General features: G+C 35.8%; 1 protein-coding gene across 1 annotated transcript in view; it reads right to left on the bottom strand.

Annotated features, from left to right (window-relative positions):
• Window positions 1-281: 281 nt before the first annotated feature.
• LOC106661382 (probable ubiquitin carboxyl-terminal hydrolase FAF-X) overlaps window positions 282-21374 on the bottom strand; it is a 41590-nt gene continuing 20497 nt past the window's right edge. The window contains exons 17-41 of the mRNA XM_014384714.2: window positions 21159-21319; window positions 20863-21088; window positions 20626-20797; window positions 20440-20566; window positions 20133-20283; window positions 19812-20063; window positions 14153-14360; window positions 13882-14093; window positions 13641-13804; window positions 13398-13571; window positions 13179-13320; window positions 12906-13059; window positions 12570-12835; window positions 12377-12509; window positions 12118-12296; window positions 11843-12051; window positions 11650-11777; window positions 10184-10350; window positions 9956-10111; window positions 9785-9876; window positions 6548-6980; window positions 6320-6466; window positions 6167-6261; window positions 5930-6102; window positions 282-468 (exon numbers count right to left, since the gene is read on the bottom strand). Of these exons, the coding sequence (XP_014240200.1) occupies window positions 5943-6102; window positions 6167-6261; window positions 6320-6466; window positions 6548-6980; window positions 9785-9876; window positions 9956-10111; window positions 10184-10350; window positions 11650-11777; window positions 11843-12051; window positions 12118-12296; window positions 12377-12509; window positions 12570-12835; window positions 12906-13059; window positions 13179-13320; window positions 13398-13571; window positions 13641-13804; window positions 13882-14093; window positions 14153-14360; window positions 19812-20063; window positions 20133-20283; window positions 20440-20566; window positions 20626-20797; window positions 20863-21088; window positions 21159-21319 (4308 nt within the window). The 3' untranslated portion in view covers window positions 282-468; window positions 5930-5942. The remainder of the gene's footprint in view (window positions 469-5929; window positions 6103-6166; window positions 6262-6319; window positions 6467-6547; window positions 6981-9784; window positions 9877-9955; window positions 10112-10183; window positions 10351-11649; window positions 11778-11842; window positions 12052-12117; window positions 12297-12376; window positions 12510-12569; window positions 12836-12905; window positions 13060-13178; window positions 13321-13397; window positions 13572-13640; window positions 13805-13881; window positions 14094-14152; window positions 14361-19811; window positions 20064-20132; window positions 20284-20439; window positions 20567-20625; window positions 20798-20862; window positions 21089-21158; window positions 21320-21374) is intronic.

The raw sequence follows: 21374 nt of genomic DNA, 5'->3' as shown, positions 1-21374 counted from the left end.
CTGAGTTTTATATATATTTATATATATCACAGGTCCTATAACTTTTCATACTTCACATAAGTATACAAAATATACCATTTTGGTATAAGGAAATACAATAAATAAAACTAAAAGTCAATTAGGTATAAACACAGGCGACAATAATTTTTTTCTTTCTTTTTTTTTCTTCTTTTTTTCTGATGTTTGTTTATATATATATACATTACAATTCAGTAGCCTTTTTAAAAATGCACCCTTATTAACTAATGTTAGGAAAACAACATTCAATATACACAAATATGTGGCATTTTAGTGTCTAATAAAGACAACCTGTGATACAAATTTTATACAAGCACCGAAAACGTCACAGGTCCTGAGAGACTGGTGGTGGTGGTTGGTGGTCCGGTTATCGCACTGGAATCGACGTCGTGTCATGCTCAATCTAACAGTCGATATCTCCCCAGTCAATATTCTGAAGCATAAGTTAACCTGCACAGACCAAATTGAATAATCAACTTTCCATAAAAGAAATAATACGACAGATTTATTACAACTTAAGGGGGTGGGGTGGGGTCAACCGATTATTTTAGGTATTAATTAAATTCACTAATTTTGTGGTCCGCTTGACCAATTAAATCATTACAATTAATTAAGGTTTTTAGTTGAGATGAAAAAAAGTTAATGGCACGAGCGAGATTCGAACCCACGATCTTCGGCTAGATACGCCGCTGCTCTACCACTAGAGCTATCGTAACCTCGATCCACTCGGACATCAACTTCGAGGTGGGGGTGGGGTTGAGATAGGAAGTTAATGTCCGAGTGGATCGAGGTCACGATAGCTCTAGTGGTAAAGCAGCAGCGTATCTAGCCGAAGATCATGGGTTGGAATCCCGCTCGTGCCATTAACTTTTTTTCATCTCAACTAAAAACCTTAATTAATTGTTAGGTATTAATTTTTTTAAATTAATGGCTTAAAGAATTGGCAATTTTCAGCTCTGGAAGTGTTTGAAACAACTTTTTGGCCAACATTTTATTTTATTATTTTTTCATCTCGACCAACTTTACATAAAAATTATAAATCAATTTAAATATGACCAACTAGGACCCACTAAAACATAGTATGGTTTATTTTATGTATATATAGAACAGATCGAGACAAAATTGGTAGCAGAGCATGATTGATTAAATTAATTAAACTAACTTTTAACTAGTTAAAATGTGTGTCTCAGAAGAAAGTAATCGAAATGAAGTTAGGGAAGAACCTGATGTTTTGGATAAAATAGGGAATTTAACTTTCCATTCGAATGAATACATTGAAATAATAGAAAAGGAAATTTCAGAATTCTTAAATGATAGCCTGCAAATCCAGCAAAGAATTCCTAAAAAAACAGAAGCAAACCTTTGTCACATCAATATCATCCCGAATTTTAAAAGCTTTAGAATAAAAAAAGAAATTTATTACAAATCGAGAAATTTTTTGCGAAGCCTCGCCGCCGCAAACCGTAGAATTTAAAACTCTAAAAGGCTTAGAATGCAAAAAGACTGTCGCGCCAATCACTGATAAATTCAACAATATACCTTTCCCTCCACCAATGGTGTCGAAGCCTGCGCTAAGCCAACCGACTCAAATTCTAATCCCGATGACCAATTCATTCCTAAATTTGTAAGTTCGGAATCCGAGGAAGAAAACCCGCGACAAGTTAGAAAATTGGAGGAAAAATTTATCAGGGCATCCAAGCTACATCATTCCCTCTTAAACAGGATAAATAAATTACTGCCATTAATATTAAATGATCCTGAATCTATTTTTAATTTCTTGTGTGCATTGTATCCTCTTTTGACTCATTATAAATCGTTAACTTCGGAGATTCTCTTTGTTTTAGCTGAAAATAGCCACAGATCTGTAAGCTCCTTACTATATAATGCCGCACAAAGAAAAGATAAACTTTAGATCTTTGTGTAAGTCGTTATTTAAGTTTCACGTATCGCCACAACAAATCCTCAAAAGTGTTGTATTCCCTGAAATAGTGCTTCGGTCCACTGCGGATTGACTGTAAATAGTGAGTTCTTATCCACCCTTGTTCTAAATGGCCTGGCAAGTGGTTTGCGGGAAATTACTGTTTATTTAAATTTAAAACGTTTTAATTGTTTGTTTAAAATTTAAAAAGGAAATTTATTGATTTTAATTGTTATTTTCTTGTGTGATTAATAAATTGTTTTCAAACTTTAATTAAATTTTATTATAAAAAGGGACCTGATCGGCTGTATTCAGGTTCGATCAAGACCTCTGGGGCTCTGTTTTTCATAAAAAGGATTCAGAGTTGGGCCCATCTTGTTGAATCGAGACATATATATATTTTTTCAAATTTCTATTAAACTAGATTTTTTACTGCACTATCTGGTTTAAAAGATTTGCAATTTGGAACACCAGAAGTGCTCAAAATGAATTTTTGAAAATTTTGATTTTTTTTTACTTTTTTAATCAACTATATTTTTTGTGCATCGTTTTGTGTAAAGTGGGACTTCCCAAACTGTGATCCATGGACCCCTTGGGGTGTGATTAGTGTGAAAGTCCTTACAAGCAGTTCAATAGTTCCAGTTAAATTGCATTGTCATTAAGAGGGTAAACACCCCAGAAATTTTTTTGGGGATTTTTCTTGAAGACACTGAACTGGCTGCTTCACAAACCTTTATTAAAACCATGCAAAAACTGTTAATGAAAACTCACTAAAACCGTCTTTACTTGATAAGTTATTGAGTCGCACAGGCAGATAAAGCTCATACCATTGCTGAAACCCTCATAAAACCATTTGTTAATGATTTTGTATTTTGCATGCTTGATGAAAAAGCAGTAAAACTTATAGGTTCCACGCCATTATCAAACGATACTGTCGTGGGGTTGATTTTTTTATTGGCTTTTGTCCTTTATGAATACCCGGGATGTTTCGAGGAGGATCTTCTGTGCAAACCCCTTCCTGCCAATATAACAAGTGCTGAAATATTCTATTTGTCGGACAATCTTTTTACAACTAACGAAATTCCATGGCATAAATGCATTAATATGTCCAAAAGTAATGACTGGCCAGAACATTGCCACATACATGCTTTAGTTATGAAACAACAATTTTTTTCTTTTTTTCAGGGTTCCCAACAGCAGAGGCATACCTCTCAGGGTTGATACTGAAAAAAACCCATTTGTAAGTATGTTGGGTTCGAATTGCGGCACTGCAGTGATGAGCACTGTGTCAATGCCTAAACCGTTGAAGCCACCACTGCCCCCAATTATTAATTATATATCATATATATCATGAAAATGATATGAGTCTTTCTTTGCAAGGGAAGAGTATCACAAATTTCGATGCTAATGAAAAAGTTCGCACCTTTAAAAGAAAAATCCGGCTCTGGGTTGAATCTGTAGAGAAGGAAGAGGTGGAGTGTTTTCCCGTTTTTAAATATTTTTTTTTAAAGAAATGGAGATTGTGAACGGCACGTGCATTAATGAAATATGTGAACACCTTCGAAGTTTGGAGATGTCCTTTTTGCACTACTTCCCAACAGCTCGAATTACAATGCTGTAACACCATAAATGGTTAGTCAAACCATTTTCCGTTTCGACAAAGCTAACAAGTATCTTCGAGTGAATACGAATGTTTGATAGATGTTACTTCAGACTCCACCTTAAAATCTACTTTCGAGTCAGCTAACTTAACCTCACCCATTTGTGCCTCTGTCAGGAATACCAAAAATTTCAACTGTTCGTTGAAAAAGCGAAACGTGTTCTTCCATTTGCCACAACACACATAGCTAATCCGGATCTTCTGTGTATACAGCCACAAAACTAAATACCGAAGTTGTCTAGATGCTGAACCCGACATTCATCTCCAGCTATAAAAAATTAAACCCCAACATATCCATCCAAATTGTGCATGCAAAACAACCTCACTCTTCCCATTAATTCATTACCTATTGATTCCGTTCTGTCCAATTTGATTTTTGTGTTCTGGATTTTGTAAATCAATTTAAATATGTCAATCTGTTTACTTTTATTGTGATATCCCCTCGATCACCTAATTAGGATTGGCTAATTTAAAAACTTTACTACATACTGTAAGTATCTAATTTAAATAATTGAATGAAAGGGTCTGTGAAAGAGGCTAGCTAAAAAGTTTGGGAAACTCTGGTGTAAAGAATTTGCAATTTTCAGCACCAGAAGTGCTAAAAAAACAATGTAGACCACCAAAATTGTTTTTTTATTATAAAAAAAAAAACCTAATAATAATTAAAAACAAAAATTACCTAGACTTTTCCCATTCCATTTGGTGTAAAAGATAAAAAAAATTATTAACCTAGGCGTTTCCCATTCCATTTGGTGTAAAAGATTTGCTATTTGAGTATCAAAAGTGTTCAAAATAAATTTTTGAAAATTTTGATTGTTTTTCTACTTAAAATAAAAATTAAAAAAACTAGTTTTTGTGCATTGGTTTGTGTAAAGTATTTGAAAATTAGAGCACCAGAAGTGCTAAAAAGCAATGTAGACCAAAATTGTTTTTTATTAAAAATAAACAACATTTTTATTAAAGATTATTTGGAGATCGTGATATGAGGTCTGGTGTGACGTAGGTTTTAGAAAAATCTTCAGGGCCTGGGATTTATAAACATTGCTTAAATTATATAAATATTTATAAATTATGAATATGAATTTATACAATATGCACAATATAGAAATTTTAGGTTCAATCAAAGTATTTGTACTCACTTTAAGTCTGTTTTCGATGCAGATGTGTCATTGTTTTGTACCCATTATTTGGAGATTGTGAGACGAGATCTTGTGTGATGTAAGTTTAGAAAAACTTTTCTTTATCGTGCCAACACTTCGATCTATTTATTGAGATCATCTTCAAACAACAATGTTCATAAATCCCAGGCCCTGAAGATGATCTCTGTTTTTCTAAACCTATGTCCCACCAGACCGCAACTCACCATCTCCAATCATTAACTAACGGTGACTAAACACCACACACTTTTATTAAACTAGATTTTTCCTGTATCATTTGGTGTAAAAGATTTACTATTTGAGTGTCAGAAGTGCTCAAAATGAATTTTTGGGATTTTTGATTGTTTTTACCTTTTTTAAATAATAGTTTTTTTGTGTATCGTTTTGTGTAAAATATTTGCAAGTTTGAGCACCAAATGCTAAAAAAACAATGTGGACAAAAACTTTTGACTTTTCCTGTACCATTTGGTGGAAAAGATTTGTTACCTAAGTATTAGAAGTGCTCAATTTAAAAATTAAAAGGTCTACTCAGATCAGAATAGCGCTCAAAAAGGTGAAAATCGAATGTACACTAAAAAAGAACCTCTTGATAAATCATGATTGTTGATCTTCGTGGTCCTTTTACTCGGTTTCTGTTCAATATTTTGATTTTTTAACTAAAGCTTTTGCTGAACACTTTTGTAAAAATAAAATTCAGGCTCACTCATAAAAAATTCTTAAATCACGATAATTAGAGGCAGATTTTTACAATATGGTCAATGTCATGTAGAAAAATTAGGAAGACAAAATTTTAAAAAATGCCTTAACACATTCTTTGTATTGAAGAACTGTTAATAAAAATAAATAAATCAGTAAAAAATAATAATGTTGAACAGAATCTGAGAAAAAACCATTCTAGAGAAAAAGGTATATCAATTCAGGCAATTTTTTAAATATATTTTCAGACAGTTTATTAACACTGAACATCTTTTAAAATAACTATATGCATTATAACTTATATCAAATTATCTACAAGAAAGTCGTGAATAAAATGTGACCAATCACGTTAAGATCCATTATTTCGCAAGATGTAAAGGAAATATGGAATATGGATTAGGAAAAAGAATCGAAGAATTGGTTGACCTCCCCTTCACCGTCTATCTGTACAGTCTTATTAAATAAGACACTAAATTTTACCTTATTTGTTGATTTATGATTGGAAAGGGTCTTCAATTAGTTTAATCCAAGAAGTCGTTGTGGTGTTGATCGTACTGACTACAACTGTTGTTGATGCTGTTGTAGTTGTGGCTACTGTCGTAGATGGCAAACACTCAGCAAAAGACCTTTGTTGCGGCATAATTGAATGAATGCTGAAATAACAGTGATTTCATTTTTGTAACTTTTTTCTTTTTTAAATAAGAATTTAGCAATTACCTTCTTGCCTGATTGAATTCAAGGGATTCGACCACCATCGGTTCTTCAGACTGACATGGTTCATTATCATCACAAGGTTCATCTAATTCAGGATCCTAATGGGAAATTCAAATTTAAGCGAATGTTTCTCATTAAGTCGATTATTTAACTTACATCATCAGGGCATAGTTCACAAGCCCTTGATAGAGTTTTTCGAGCACTGTTCGATCTTTCTAAATAGAAACCGTTTGCTGATTCATTTGATTGGGCAGGAGGTGACCAACTATTAAAACTGTATGGATTGTTTGTCCCATAGGGCCTCTGTTGAAATTGAAAAAAAAAAAAAAAAATTTCAAAAAGTTTTTTTTTTTTTAATAAATAATAATTTAACATTTGCTTTACCCTTTCAAGTTCATCCTGAAGCCACTCAATCGCAAGTGCCCATTTTTGTTTCATTTCTGAGTTTGAGTGAAGGAGGTTCAATGCTGGCCGACATTCGGAGAACAACGTAACTAAACATTTTATACATTGATATGCTCTTTTTTGATAATGGTTCTTTGATCTTTGGATTGTGTCAAAAAGCCCCTCGCGCTCGTCAGGGATCCCGTTGAGCGCATTATGGAGCCTGTGCATCTGCCACGAGTCTTCCATTTTGACGACGGCCAGAAGCAAATCGATGTGATGTCTTAACTCGTGGCAATACGCAAACGCTATCTGCCACAGCAACTCACTCAGTACGACCCGTGAAAAGTGAGCATTCTCCCAGCAACAGTATTGAAGCATCTTCGCCCCCTCTTCTGTGGCCTGGCAATCCTCGATAATTTTTTTAACATAGCTAGAAAAAAAAGCAAATAGAAATATTTGAACTATTTTGTTTTACACCATTTTAACAGTAATCTCATAACTTTTATATTTGCAGAAATTTCTAGATAACAGATAAACCAAGATTAACGAAGGTAAGTATGAGGTATCTAACATTAATTTAATAACTTTTTATAATGCATATCAATTAAATTGATCGAACAGAATTAATACAGTGAAACTTCCGTATAACAGACACTCTTGGGGAATGATTGGAATTTCACATACAGAGGTGTCCGCTTTTGGAATAATGGTGAATAAAATGTTTTAGTATTACAAAATGGGCCACTATGGAATGGACACTATTAGAAAATATCAAAATCCTTGAAACAATAGGGATTTTTAGCCTCTCCTATGATCAGAGGGTTTTTCAAATTCACCGAGCACACTTTTGCATAAATGCTAAGTTGAACGCTCGTTTGAAACCTTTCCACTCTGACAAAGCTCATTTTTTAATTGCATAGTTTAGCCAGATTCTAAAATAAGACCATCTCTTCGCAATTAAAAATGTTTTTGGTCCCACTGGTGGTTTTGTCGGGCCTGTAAAACTGCTGGAAGGGCCAGTGGCTGTACATTTTATATGAAGTTCCTTCACAAGTTATACCCAGATCCAGCAAAAATACCGAACCTGGCATTTTCGTCGGGCGTTTTGTCACTGTGGAGCGCCGGAAAAATGCCCGGACTGGCGTAACTCTGCCCTGCTTGTAGCCTATTCAAAAGGTAGCCCCAGCATGTTTGGAAGGGGTATAGAAACCCAAACACGTAGGGTCATTTCGGCGTTCGCATTCTGTAGGTCAGACACATGCACGCACATATTATGGAATCAAAAGCAGAAACTTTAATTTCGCTTGTATAAGAGAGACCTGTACTGTGGGATAAAACCCTAGACAAATAGAAACAATAATCAAAAGAGGATGCTGTCATTCAAAAATAACTGAAGAACTTTGTCTCGTCGTTTCTCAGTTTGCTCATTGTTTCAAATGCTCCTAGTAAAAATCTTTCCTGTAAAATAGGATGTGTCCAATATTTTCTTTTTACTCTATGTCATCTAAAATACCACCAAAACACAGCAATTTCATCGTCCATAGTGCACTGAGGTCTGACCTCAACTGAGGATTGAGTTTCCGGTTTTCTTGCCAAATCCGGTCTAATGTGAACACCTATGTCCGGGTGCTGGTTTCCAGCAAAACCACCAGTCCGGCATAGTGGGAACAGGGCCTTTGGGTTCAAAATCTGCCAATATTGTTTAAGTTTTTCCATCTAATTTTGTACAACTTCATTACACTAATGGACTTAAAGAAGAAGAGAAATCGTACGATGTGTTCTAAATTTTTCACCTGAACATGCTTTAAAATACATCGGCCCTAAATGTTTTGCAACTTCTAAAGCCCTTTCTCTAGGTGGCTCCAGATATGCAGGATTCGCCAAATGCCAAGTAGTTTCGCCGAATCCCGACTGATAGGGATGGATGGTTGGTTATTCGCCGAGCAACAATATTCGGTGCTCACCTTGCTTGGCTTATTGTCGGTTTTCTTGTCCACTTCAAATTATTGTCGCTTAAAATGTAGTAATCACACTCAAACCATCCACACATTCGGGAATCAACTGTAACTGTATATACCTTTAACCAACTGTCAACTGTTATCAAAATCAACAGTAAGTGTATACTTCTATTTAATACCATTTATTTTTCATTAAACGATTCCTAACTAGTATAGATGTATTAATTTACAGTCTGGTTTTTTTTTTTTTTTCTAAATTAGAACTGGATTGGCCCAACGCAACAGTTTTGCAGTTCCTCGATGTTTTCGAAACAGAACAATTTGGGAAACTTGTGTTATGAATCATAAAAATCGGAACGAGGATTTCAATGCATGGAACTGCATAAAAAGTAGAATTGGGGCATTAGTATTCCGACTGATTAATTTTTTTTTTTTTTTTTACACCACTTCATTCTGACAATTTCGATTGTAACAGTTCTGACAAAGTCTATCCATCTGAACTCAAATCCACTGTTACTAGCCTTATGTTTGCAAAGTGTATAATCAAAATGTAGGAATATCGGAAGAACAAAACACACAAGGAAAATGGCATTTCTCAATATATTTTTCTTTCCAAAAGGTAGATTGGGGATGAGGCCAATCTTCCCCAATCTACCTTTTGGAAAGAAAAATATATTTAAACTGAGAAGGCTGATCAGATCACCAAAGGCATTTCTCAATATTCATTTCCTAACCATGACAAGAAGTTGCAGACCAATTTTGGAGAGTTTTATTCAGAGCATAGTCAAAGAAAAAGCTGCCTGTGTCCATTATTGGGAGCTAAAATATATCTGGAAGTTCCTTTTTATTCTTTAGAATTTCATTTGCCAGGCCCTTTTGGATGGAAAACTATGCAGCAGTATCTTTAAGTGTAGCAATCTTAGTTTTTCACTTTCACTCATTTTAATTATATTACTTTTTTCTTTAGGTGTCAAATGCACAAGAAATACTTAAAATATGTTTGCAAAGTGGCATAATCAAAATCTAGGAATATTGGAAAATATTAGAAGACTTTGGATAATTCTCAGAACTGGAGGGAGCCGTTCGCTTTTGGTAGTTTTTGAGTGGCTTATAGTTGAAAAAGCTGTACGAATTCATTATAGTGTCCAATTTATACAAGATTTTAATGTGTAGAAACTAAAGAAAGACATCGGAGAATCAGCATGCATCTGTTAGGGAGTTGTCCATTAAGGGAAGTTTCACAGTGTATGATTTGAAAGAGTTCTGGTTGACATACCTTGTCCTACCGTACAGAATTTCTTCAACTTGAGGCTGAATATCTCTAAGACACTCCTCTTCGCCGTAGGGATTAGGAAGCGGTGGCTCTCCCTTAAATTACACAAAATATAAAAATCAATGAATAAAAAAATGAAGATGTCTTATTTAAAAAAAAAAAAAAAAAAAATACCTGTACGCATGATTTTTGTTTAGAAGTTACATCACAGCATCTGATAAGCTGTGAGACGACACAATGTAATTTAGTCAATTCAGGATATTGGTATCTAATTGCTGGTCCTGGCCCTTCGTCCAAGGCCACCAGCATAAATGTTGCAGGTACGTTTAACTATTGAAAGAAAAAAATAACAAAATATGGTATATAATATAGAAATAAAATTGTTGATGATTTCGATCGAACCTGAAGGAGCTGATTTTTCTCGTGCATCCCCAAGGACGCATACATATGGAAAAGTGTGAAGTAATGAAGTAGGTGTCGGCCATGTTCTGAAACCTCTTTGTGTAGCAAGGACAAAATCGCTGCTAACAGGTGGTCACTGATCGTCGCTTTCTGGTTGTACAGGATCACTGGAAAAGAGAAGCCGTTTGGTAGTCCAAAGCACGAGGGGGCAAGTGATCTTGGGAAATATAGACGGCCTCTTCATTTTTGTCATTTCTCTGAGAAGTATAATAGCAGATTTTGTTCGCACACTACAACTGTCCTAATTGGAATTCAGCAGGAATTAAACAGTTCACTAATTGGACTATTGTCTCTCACTACTTTTGCCAAAGTTCGCTTTCGTAAATTATAACGTTCAACTTGATTAACTTACTATACTTCTTGGTCAAGACGACATATCTATACAAAAAGCCTTGATGATATCCCGTAAATAGTCCAGTTCAAAAACATGAATATCGTATGGTACCTCTGAAACTAAAAATTATTTTATAGAACTAATAAATGAAGAAAATGCTCAACAATTCATAAGTAAAACTGGTCGATATTTATAAATACAACAGGTACCAAATCAAATATTTTTTAATATCTAAATCACTCGGTTAAAAAATAAAAAAATTGTACTTAATGATACTAGCATGAATAAAATATAATATATGTGGAAAGTTGTCAGACCTGCTTTGTTCCTGCCTACAATAATTAAAAAGTTATCTTCTTAAGCAAAATGTCCAATTTCCATAAGCATGATAGATCATTTCACCTCCTTTATTTAAATCCCTTAATTTAAAAAGTAATAAAACCAGCCTTTACCTTCATCCAAATTTTCAGTAAAACCTATTTGTTTACTTAATTATCCTTGAATTTTTTACATTAATAAATTTTGGTTGGTCTGTAAAATTGATATGACAATGGCACTGTAAAATAGGTGTTTATTGCTTATGACCTCGGAATATTACTAATTTGTAGCAAAAATTTTGTAATCACTACTGAATAACTTAACTCTTTCAGGACAGTGAACGTGATATCATACTCTTGCTTTGTCCAGTGAGTATTGAGAGTTTGCCTCTACTCAAGTACCGTGAGCGTGATATCTATTCACTTTTAGACCGGCGTTCAAAGAAGCAGTGTGTTTTTTAAAAATGTTAAAAATGGTGTTGTTTTCTAAATTTCCCACTCTCACTAGCTCAAAAAATAACTTAAATAGCACACTGCTCCACTTGGGGCGTCATTCACTTGAGGAACGAAGAGTACTGACTGTAATCAATGCGTTAAACAGAGGTAAAAACTTCAAGTTTTGAACATAAAATATTAGTTTATTAGTTCAAGGCTCGCCTATAAGTGTAAATTATAAGAAAACTGTTTTCCTTTTGCTAAAACTGAACAGGAAACTGATAAATTACAAATAAAAATGATAATGAAATAGAACTTACTTGGGGAGTTGACCATAGGCGGCAGACAGGGCCCATCGTGCAGCGAAAAATGGGCTAAAAAAACAATTATTCTCATGAAAACGGTCCTGACTTCTGTGCTCGGGCAACTCAATAGGTATTCGCAAAACCTAAAACACGAGATTCGTTAGCTGTGCTGGAGAGAATGAGATTTTAAAGAAAAACGAAGCCTTACCGGTTAGGATGTTTGAACAGAATGTTATGCGTGAACCAAGACCTGACGGAAGCGTAAGATTTTAAATGGTGGTAGAGAGCGTCGTACCAGTCGGAGGCCTGGCCCCTCAGGCACTTCTTCGTGTGAAACCCGGTGTGGAAGAGGAACCTGCTTACAATCTGAATGCTAAGAAGTGACAGCTCCTCGGCTTCAGGCGTCTGAAGTTCATTCTTCAAAATAGTAATTAAAAATATATTTCGGCGAAAGGGTGAGAAATCATCAATAAGACAACTCACTGGTTTATCTACTGTGTGTTGTCGAGCTGCATTAGGCAATGTACAAGTTGCTAGTCTTCTCATAAATTGAAAGTACTCAGCGCTAAACTGATTTCGGGTATGCATAAAACTTATATTTTGGCGGCGTACACTTCGTTCTATTGCTACAGGCATTTTCATTAAGCCATGTTTACTATCACCTAAAGAGAAAAGATTACAATTTATATTTAAAAAATTTAATATCTCATAATTTATTTATTAAAAATAAAATTACACGCACAGAGAGAGAGTTGATTAATAGATTTGACTAGAGTTTCCTCATCACCATCCTGCCTAGTATAATACAACATATAAGCGTTCCACCATCGTTTTTGCCTCCTGTACGTCATCCGCTTGAGCATGTGATCAAACACCTACGACATAACGGCAACGTATCAATTTGAAAAAGTACATCGATTTATTTCAAAACTCACTTCTCCCATGTATTCACCGCCAAAACACTGAGATTTCATCTCTTCGTCGTCCTCCATTTTGCACTCTGTCACTTCACCGTCGTCGAATTTGTACCACTTGGACGTACCGTCCTTCAGCTTGTGGAGTATATACGAATAGTAGTGGCCACCACTGGCTTGCCCGCTGTGCACCACGATACCGCTGAGGTGGTATTTTGTACTTACATCTTTGGGGCATTCATTGTAATCACAGTCGACTTCACCCTCGATTTTTGCAAGTCCAGAAACTAAGGATTAAAAAAATTTTTTTTTTTAAATCTCTACCCTGAAATTTGACTTGATTTAATTTAAACCTACCGGTGTACGGTTCCATATCCAATACTCTCGGAAATTCAAAGTAATCGTTAAATTTTATGGCACATACACGTTCATAATCATATTCGAATCTTTTCAACTGGATTGTCAGAATGGGAGGAAGTTTTTTAACACATAACCTTTTGACAGTGACAACCTAGACAATTAAAAAATAAAGATTAAAATTGAAAAATCTTTTAATTTATTTTTTAACATTCTTAAGCAAATTCGACTCTCTTAAAAAATTTCCTATATTTTGGAAAAGGCAAAGATTACCTTTTTGTTGCATTTATCACAGTGATAGGCATCCGCCCCTTCCAATAATTCTCCTTTGACGTACTGTTCTAAAGAATCTTGAAGAGTAGACTGATTCCTTATATCGACACTAATAACACTAAAGGGCTCTTCTTTTGAGTACCTTCAATCAAACACAGTTGCAATGTATTTTAAAGCTACTTCAAAACTATAAAGGTTGAAAATATGAAACTTAATTACCTATGAGGACAACCTTTGCAAATTTTTTGGTCTGAATATGATCCACCTAAAATTTTACTCATTATCTGTTCCTGTCCCAAAGCTTTAAGGGCATCATCTATGCTTTCTACTAAACTCATAAAAAATTCAACAGCGTCTTGCTGTTCTCTTAGATTAACCGGTTCGCCTTGTAATCTAAATTTAAAAACAAAACGTACAATCGTTTAAAAAAAATTCTTGTTTGTTTCATTATGAAAGCCATACTTAAAATGTTTCCATAAGCCTTTGGGGATGTAGTATTGAAGTTTGCTATATGCTAAGTGACCAAATATCGCCTGGACCTGTTTTAATATTCCAATATTGTACTCTTTTCGAGACTCTTCCAATGACGCTTTCTCTTCGTGTTCACTGCTGATGTTGATTATGCTCTATACAGAGAAAAACCCATTTAGTGAGGATTTAGGAAAAAGAGGGATCTTTTTGTAAATTAATAAATAATACCCACCTCAGTGTAGTTATTATAAAAATCTTCTATGTCAAATGTTGCCCCTTCGGCGGCCAAAAGCCCCTGACGAATGCTTGAGACCATGTAGAGCTGTTGAAGGACCGAATTCATATAACAAGTGGCACCAGCGTTCTTTAGGCCAACAAACCCAGAAATAGGTCTTGGTCCGATCGGAGGAAGGTAGTCCCATTCTTGAAGTCCATCATCGCTATCTAAAAGTTAAGTCATTTTAAATAGAAGTTAAAAAAAAAAAAAAATATCTTATGCTTACCACTGTAAAACATATCGGTGAGCATTGTTACAAGGACTTTCATGTTCGGCACACAGTTATCACATAAGGCGACAAGGAGCTCGAAGGCAGAGCTCAGTGTAATAGGCGTGTTGCACACTGGCACGGCCTGATCTTGTATCAGTTCTCCTGTCTTTTTCAAGTGCAGCATCATCTTCGAAGCTGGGAAAATGAAGTCTTCAACTAGTTCCTAAAAATTAAATTTATTTCATTGTAAACTTTACCAAACTTCATAGGCATGTTCTACAAAAAGGAATATAAACTTGGACAGAAATGGAAAAATTGTCAGTTTTTTTTAATATTATATTTATCAAATTATTTATTTAAACCATTAATAAGATGCTTTATTTAATAATAAATGTATAATTATGTATTATTAAAAAAATGCAATACAAAAGCATACACAGTTTGGAAAATTCATCAGCCGAGATGTAATTAAATTAAAGCGGCTATTAAAATAGTTAAAATAGCTAACTTCATTTTGTATTAGGAATGGAATAAAATGTAAACATCAAAAACAAAAAAGACAAATAGGAATGAAGAAACCGATACAAACTTTTGAAAATAGGTTTTTAAATTTTCATTATTTTCTATTAGTCAGGTATCACGTGGCAGAGTGGTTAGGGTGTCTGGCTTGTCTAGCAGTTAAGGGTTTGAATCGTGGCACAGCTCAAGCAATTTTAATTGGTAATAATAGGTAAAAGGTTTTGTAAATTAGTTTGAACCCTTGTCCGCAATACCCAAAATGTAGTTAGAAGTTAAGCCCTCCTGTAAGACAGATTACTTTATTTTTTACTATTTTATATTCTTTAGACTAATTGCCATAAGGTGGTCAGCGACAGTTGATTTGATAACGGAATGATTCTCTACAAGTTCTCAAAGGGTTGTCAGGGATTTTCTTCAATCAAAGCTCACAGAACATCATCATCTAAGGAAGAAATCCTTCAACGACCTTCGTTTTCAAGCCTCTCCCTTTCGAAATTGTTTAAACCATCTCTGAACGGTGCTCTCACTCACACTACCCTTGTCCCAGATAATTAATGTTTCTGGCTTTTTGAGGCACCATTGCAACCATGTTTAAACAAGTAAAATGAAATTATGCAAAAAAATTACGTGTTGACATATTAGTACAGACTGAATTATTATTCCCAAGTAACGAAATGGTATTTTTGTTTAGAGGAGGATTAAAAAGTGTTGACATTCGTACAAAAGAATAATCCATCAAACATTTATTATATAGAGAGGTAACTGAAAAAAAACCCTGAAAACCTGTATTGTTTTCCAGAAAACCCAATAAATATCATGTACCATTTAGTAACTCTTTTATGATAAAATAAAATTTGACACACACTCAGTTTTGTTTTCATTCACTAAAAGTGACTATGAAGATAATTTTTTTTTTTCAATATCTCCTATTTTAAAACATAAAACTTTAATTATGAACATGTTTAGCTGGCAATCTGGAAAGACACAGTAAACCCTTCCCCTTATAACGTTGTTCCAGAACGATGCACCTCGTCATGAAAAAACCCCGCTTTCAAAGCTTGTTAAGGTGGCCATTCATGATCGCTCCCAGCAGTCCAAACGGAGCAACGCCATTCCAAAAACCTCGTCAATGGTAAAACTGAACTGGCATGCCGTGCTCCGCCACTCCAAACATCTACGGCGCGACAATGGCATGATGCGTTCACGAATGGGAAAACCTGGTGTGAACGGTGAAATTTTGGCACGCTGGCTTGGTCGTGAATGGGAAAACCCGTATTTTTTTGGTGCAGTCTCTGTCTTTCTGTCACTGTGTAAACATCTCCGTCGTACATTCTCAAAAAGTCAAAAACGTTTATTCTTTATTGGCAATGATATCCAATCGAGATTTTATTGTTGAGGTGATTAAATTGTATAAAAGTTTACCATGTTTATGGAAAGTGGTGGACAATGATTACCATGATAGTAATAAAAGAAATTCAGCCTTCGACCAGTTGGCCAACATTTTCAAAACCAAAGATACAAATGCAACAAGAGATGCGGTATTGATAACCCCTAAGCGCTGAGCAGAAATCATAGTAGAGAACTTAAGCTCTTCATAGTTCATCCCTGTAGCGAGAAATCGTAATGTGGCTGCCAAACCTTTCAAGTTGAGTGATGATTTCTCTCATGATTGTCTTTTGTTTTCTAATCAAGGGGGTAACAAGCTGGATTAAATATAACTTTTTTTGGTAAGGCTTTGGTTGAAATGAAAAAATTAGTGTCACGAGGGGGATTCGAACCTCCAACCATTGTCTCAATATGCTGCTGCTCTAACCACTTGAGCTATCGTGACTTCGATAGTTCGATCCACTTGGACACCAACTCCCTATCTCAACCAACAACCTTTCAAATTTTCCCTTTTTTTGCCATTTTTTGGTGTCCGAAAGGAGCAGTCAGGATAGCTCAAATGGTAGAGCAGCAGGGTATTTAGCCGAAGGTCGTGGGATTGAATCCCGCTCATGACACTAATTTTTTCATTTCAACCAAAACCTTACAAAAAAAGATTAATTAATTGAAGGAAGTAATTTGTTCAAAAGAACACTAAATAAAATGAATAAATAAGACGTTTCATCCATCCTTAAATAGTTCCTCCAATCAGCAAGTTCAAAGGAAAGATCTTTCATCAAATTGATGTGGGTATTACGGCTTCTGTTCAGGAGCCACTTCTTACACCATTTCCCCTTCGGTTTTTTGCTTTTTATATATAAACAAACAGTAGCATAGTACAAGAGATCGTCATCCGTTTTGAGGAAGTAAGTCACTAAGGGCGATGACACACGGAGCGGTTTTGACCGAAGCGTTTATCGCGAGAAAAATCGAGGCGGTGAGTCGTTCATTGCTGTTGCATTAACCTGACAGACGTAGCGGTCGTAACCGCCTGTCGGTTTTCAAACCGAGTCGGTCGGTGGCGGAGACGATCCAACGCGTCGGTTTTGAAAACGCCAGGCGGTGAGTGGTACCCAAGTATTGCATCAGCCCTGACACACGTGGCGTTTATTCGAGCTGTTCGTACCCCACTTTCTTGAAGGGTTGTTTGTTTGTCAGTCTTCTAATTTACTTTTAAGATGCAAAAAATAGACGTGGAGAAAAAAAATTTGTAATGAGGCATTTTATTTTACTATGTAACTCGTCAAAACTGCCCATTTACATCCTGGTAAAGTTAAAACATTCTTCAGGGTGTTTCCTCATCTCTGAAAACAAATTCTTAAAATGCCCTCTTTCGCTTCTCTTCTCGACAATTGGATGAACCCACATTCTCCTGTGTTTTTTTCTCCCTTCTCTTCTTCCAACGATAGTACAACAGAGACACCAGAAGTATCTCTTCATCCATGGGAACTCCATGGGGAATGGGCCAATGCCAGTTCAATAAGATTAATAAATAATAGAATTTTAGCTAATTCTCAACTTCCTGACACCTAGAGCTTTACATATTGATACTTAACCACCACTAAAAATGGGGGGAAAAATCTACGTATTTACAGATTGTACGGTGCTGTACAGTAACAACCGTTTTTAAAACGAACTCACCTTCCTCCAGGGTCTCTTTTAACTTTACAACTACTTGAAAGTACATCACCCTATAATTAAATGATTTCTATAGCTTTACGGGTACAAAGTATGCGTATGACTGTCGGTGATACATGGTAGTAACTAGTTTAATAAAGATTTTGTTTTGAATATTATCTGGAGGAGGAAGGGGACCTCGTTCAAATCCCAGCTCTGTGCCTTTTAAATTATAGTATGAAAATGAAAAGTAGTTTAAACCTTGCTTGACTCTGAACAGGAATTACTTTACTTTTATTGATCAGAGAGGATTGATTTTTTTTTGTTGGGGGGAGCGAAACGGGAATCGAACCTACAACTGCAGGATCTAAGCCGAGAGTCTGACACGCCTATTCGGCTACCCGAGATCCCAGCTAAATATAAATCAACTTAAATATTTATTTTTAAAGACTATTTTTCAAAACTTCATAGAGAAAAGAAAACCGAACGAGACGTAGTGTGTAGATAACTGTGAGATTTCACTTTGTAGCCAGTTCCATGGAATGTTCATCAAAGAAAAAAAAAAAGTACTACATGGGGGAATAGTCTGTAAGGCTGTAACTAATACACGAAGTTACATACAGTTACAGAACAATATATTTATTAAACAGGACTTGTTATACAAACTGCAAAACCTTGCGACGTTCAATGCTTATATGCACTGCTATAGGATACATTTAATAACTGAGAGAAAACAAAACCGCTTCGGCCAAAACGCACATCATACCGCTGCGTGTGTCACAACCTAGCAAAACCGCTCCGTGTGTCAGCGCCCTAAATGACGATCGTAGCGACTGGCAGTGCCCCCTCAAATTTCAGGCACTCCAAATGAAACTACCAGCTCGGCACAGTTCCATTTGGAGTGATCGTGAATGTAGTGGCCACTTGCAGCTACCACAAGTTACCGCTAGATGCCACTACGACTTATGGAATGTTCTCGCCCTTCACTCTGCAGCCAATAGTAGAGCTCTTTCCTATATAAGCAAGGGCTCTGCCTCTCTGGACCAGACTCGTCAACCCGACGAGATCTAATACATCACTAATGTAACCAACATCGGCAACAACGACAAGAGACTCGTCAACCTGATGAGATCTCACCAAAGGAACACCGTCGACGACAGCAAGTACTCGCTGCATCAGCCTGATCTCGCCTTCTAACAGCTGGCTTGGCTATAAACGCCAAACGCTGCTCTCGGCTAATCGCAGCATCCCAAAACCTTCGGCCTCTGTGGAGTCAGCCGACTCACGGCCCCTGGACCTCAGCCAACGGTAGACTCATCATGGTCACAGACCACCGACCAACGGCGCCACGCACACGGTCACGGCCTCGATTCATCGGCACGCCGACTCTACACAACACCGGCCCTTTTCAGGGCCACAAAACTCCCAGTCACTAAAAAGACGTTTCATCCATCCTTAAATAGTTCCTCCAATCAGCGGGTTCAAAGGAAAGATCTTTCATCAAATTGATGTGGGTATTACGGCGTATGTTCAGGAGCCACTTCTTACACCATTTCCTCTTCGGTTTTTTGCTTTTTATATATAAACAAACAGTAGCAGAGTACAAGAGATCGTCATCCATTTTGAGGAAGTAAGTCACTAAATGACAATCGTAGCGACTGGCAGTGCCCCCTCAAATTTCAGGCACTCCAAATGGAACTCTACAGCTCGGCGCAGTTCCATTTGGAGTGATCGTGAATGGTCACCTTTACAGGGTGTTGGGTGGTATCGAATAGGTGTCACAGGTCTTTAGTATATCTCTTTGTTAACATTACTGTGAAGACTGTGTTTTAATTTGGAAATTTTTACAATTTTCTGGAGAAAAAAATTTAATCAAAATTTGATCTTATCTGAGGAGAATATTTACAAGTCAATGTTGTAACAAATATGTTGAAATAGCTTTCCTATGCAACTTTTATTTAAAAAATAATAATAAATAAATATGAACTAGTTGAAATATACTTCTCCAAGTTTTGAATTATAGATATTAACTACAAATGCAAGCCTTAATGAATTGAAATATAATGTTGAAATAAAGAAAAGAGCAAATTAACAATACAAAATCAAGGCTCACCTGGATCAAGTTGCAATTAGTGTTTTCATCTGAGCCGAAAAGAAACTTCTTTTCGGGAGATACAAAAGCAAAAAGTTCTTTCGCAATTCCCAAATGCCCATCGAGGACGGCCTCTTCAACCCCAGTGTGTCCCGTCTCTTTGACGTGCTCCTTAGTCTGCTTCAGCCACTTGATCTCGTCGTTCAGTAGACCTTCGACATTGGGTATCGGGCAGTTGTACATGTACGCCAGATTTAAAAGCCGACAGAGTAACTAAAGAATAAACAGAATATAAATAAACCATCAGTTCATTTATAGGCAAAAATGCTTTTAAGAAACTACCTGAAAGTACTCGTGCGAATTTTTGGCATGCTCAAGAACTGTCGTGTGAAGTACGCTGAACAGAAGCATAATACAAAATTGCAAAGGTTTGTTTGAAAGACCAAATGTAACCATAAGTACAAATTGTTCCGCTGCTACTATCCTTATGTTCCTGAGAGGAAATAAAAAGCAATGTAATATTTCAAGTTTAAGAACAAAAGATTTGTCATGGATTTTATATAATTAATAATTGTTTGTTAATGATTCTGAAGACTTCTATCTTTATTATTGATGATTAAGCAATCAATTGATTAATTATGATTTATACCTATTGCTGCTAAGAAGGACTAAATCAATCATGAAAGACTGCCAGTTAACATCCTCCATTAACGACTCCAACGTTGATGAGCTTATAACCAAAACGATTGTCAATACCTCAAGAGCTTCCTTACAAACTATTTAAAAAAACACAAGTTAGACAAAATTTAAAAAAAAAAGTACTCAATTGAAATACCTAATATATCAAAAGTGTGTGGTGAGGCTTTTGAAATGATACTATGCATTACTGTTGGTTCTGCGGACATAAGTGTGATATCGGCACATGCTGACGCTCTTGCAAGCTGCATTAACGTGTATATCATCTTCTGGGAAGGTGCCCATGAGACCCATTTATTATCAGGTCCAAACTAAAACGAGTACAAAAATAAAGTAAATTGTCTCTGGAGAGAGATCAAATTGATGAAACCCGTACTTTTTCGATATAAGCTTGAGCAATTTTCAGCGATACGTTTCTTAGTACGCACTCCCCTGTAGGACTAGGAATATTGCACAGTGCTTTGTTCAGTACAGCTACGTTGTTATTTACAGGACAGTTGTTACCGCTCTGTTGAGCTTGATTTTCAGCTGCCAAGTATGCTATGTGCCCAATGACGAGTAGCATCAATTTGCATATTTTCAACAGGGTCAAGTATGTGTGCCTAAACATTTACTTATATGAATAAAGTTTTATATTTTATTGTTTATTATTTTATATATGTAAACACTAACCGTTTTCCAGTAATATCAGCTGAAGGCATGAAATCATTTTTAGTCAAAACTTCTAACAAAGCACAGGAATGGGGGCTTTTGAAGAAATTAAACTGCATTTCGAACACAGGCATCTTTTCTGACAAAGGATCCACAGCAGGCATGAGCAAAGCGTATAGTACCTAAAATACATATAATTTGTATTATCCCAAATGTAAACAACAACAAACAGATTAA

The sequence above is a fragment of the Cimex lectularius genome, unplaced genomic scaffold (genome assembly GCF_000648675.2).
Source record: "Cimex lectularius strain Harlan isolate CLEC.00 unplaced genomic scaffold, Clec_2.1 scaffold217, whole genome shotgun sequence".
In the NCBI taxonomy this organism is placed as follows: Eukaryota; Metazoa; Arthropoda; class Insecta; order Hemiptera; family Cimicidae; genus Cimex; species Cimex lectularius.
The sequence above is the reverse complement of the archived record's forward strand: the minus strand, read 5'-3'. Positions and strand labels throughout refer to the sequence as shown.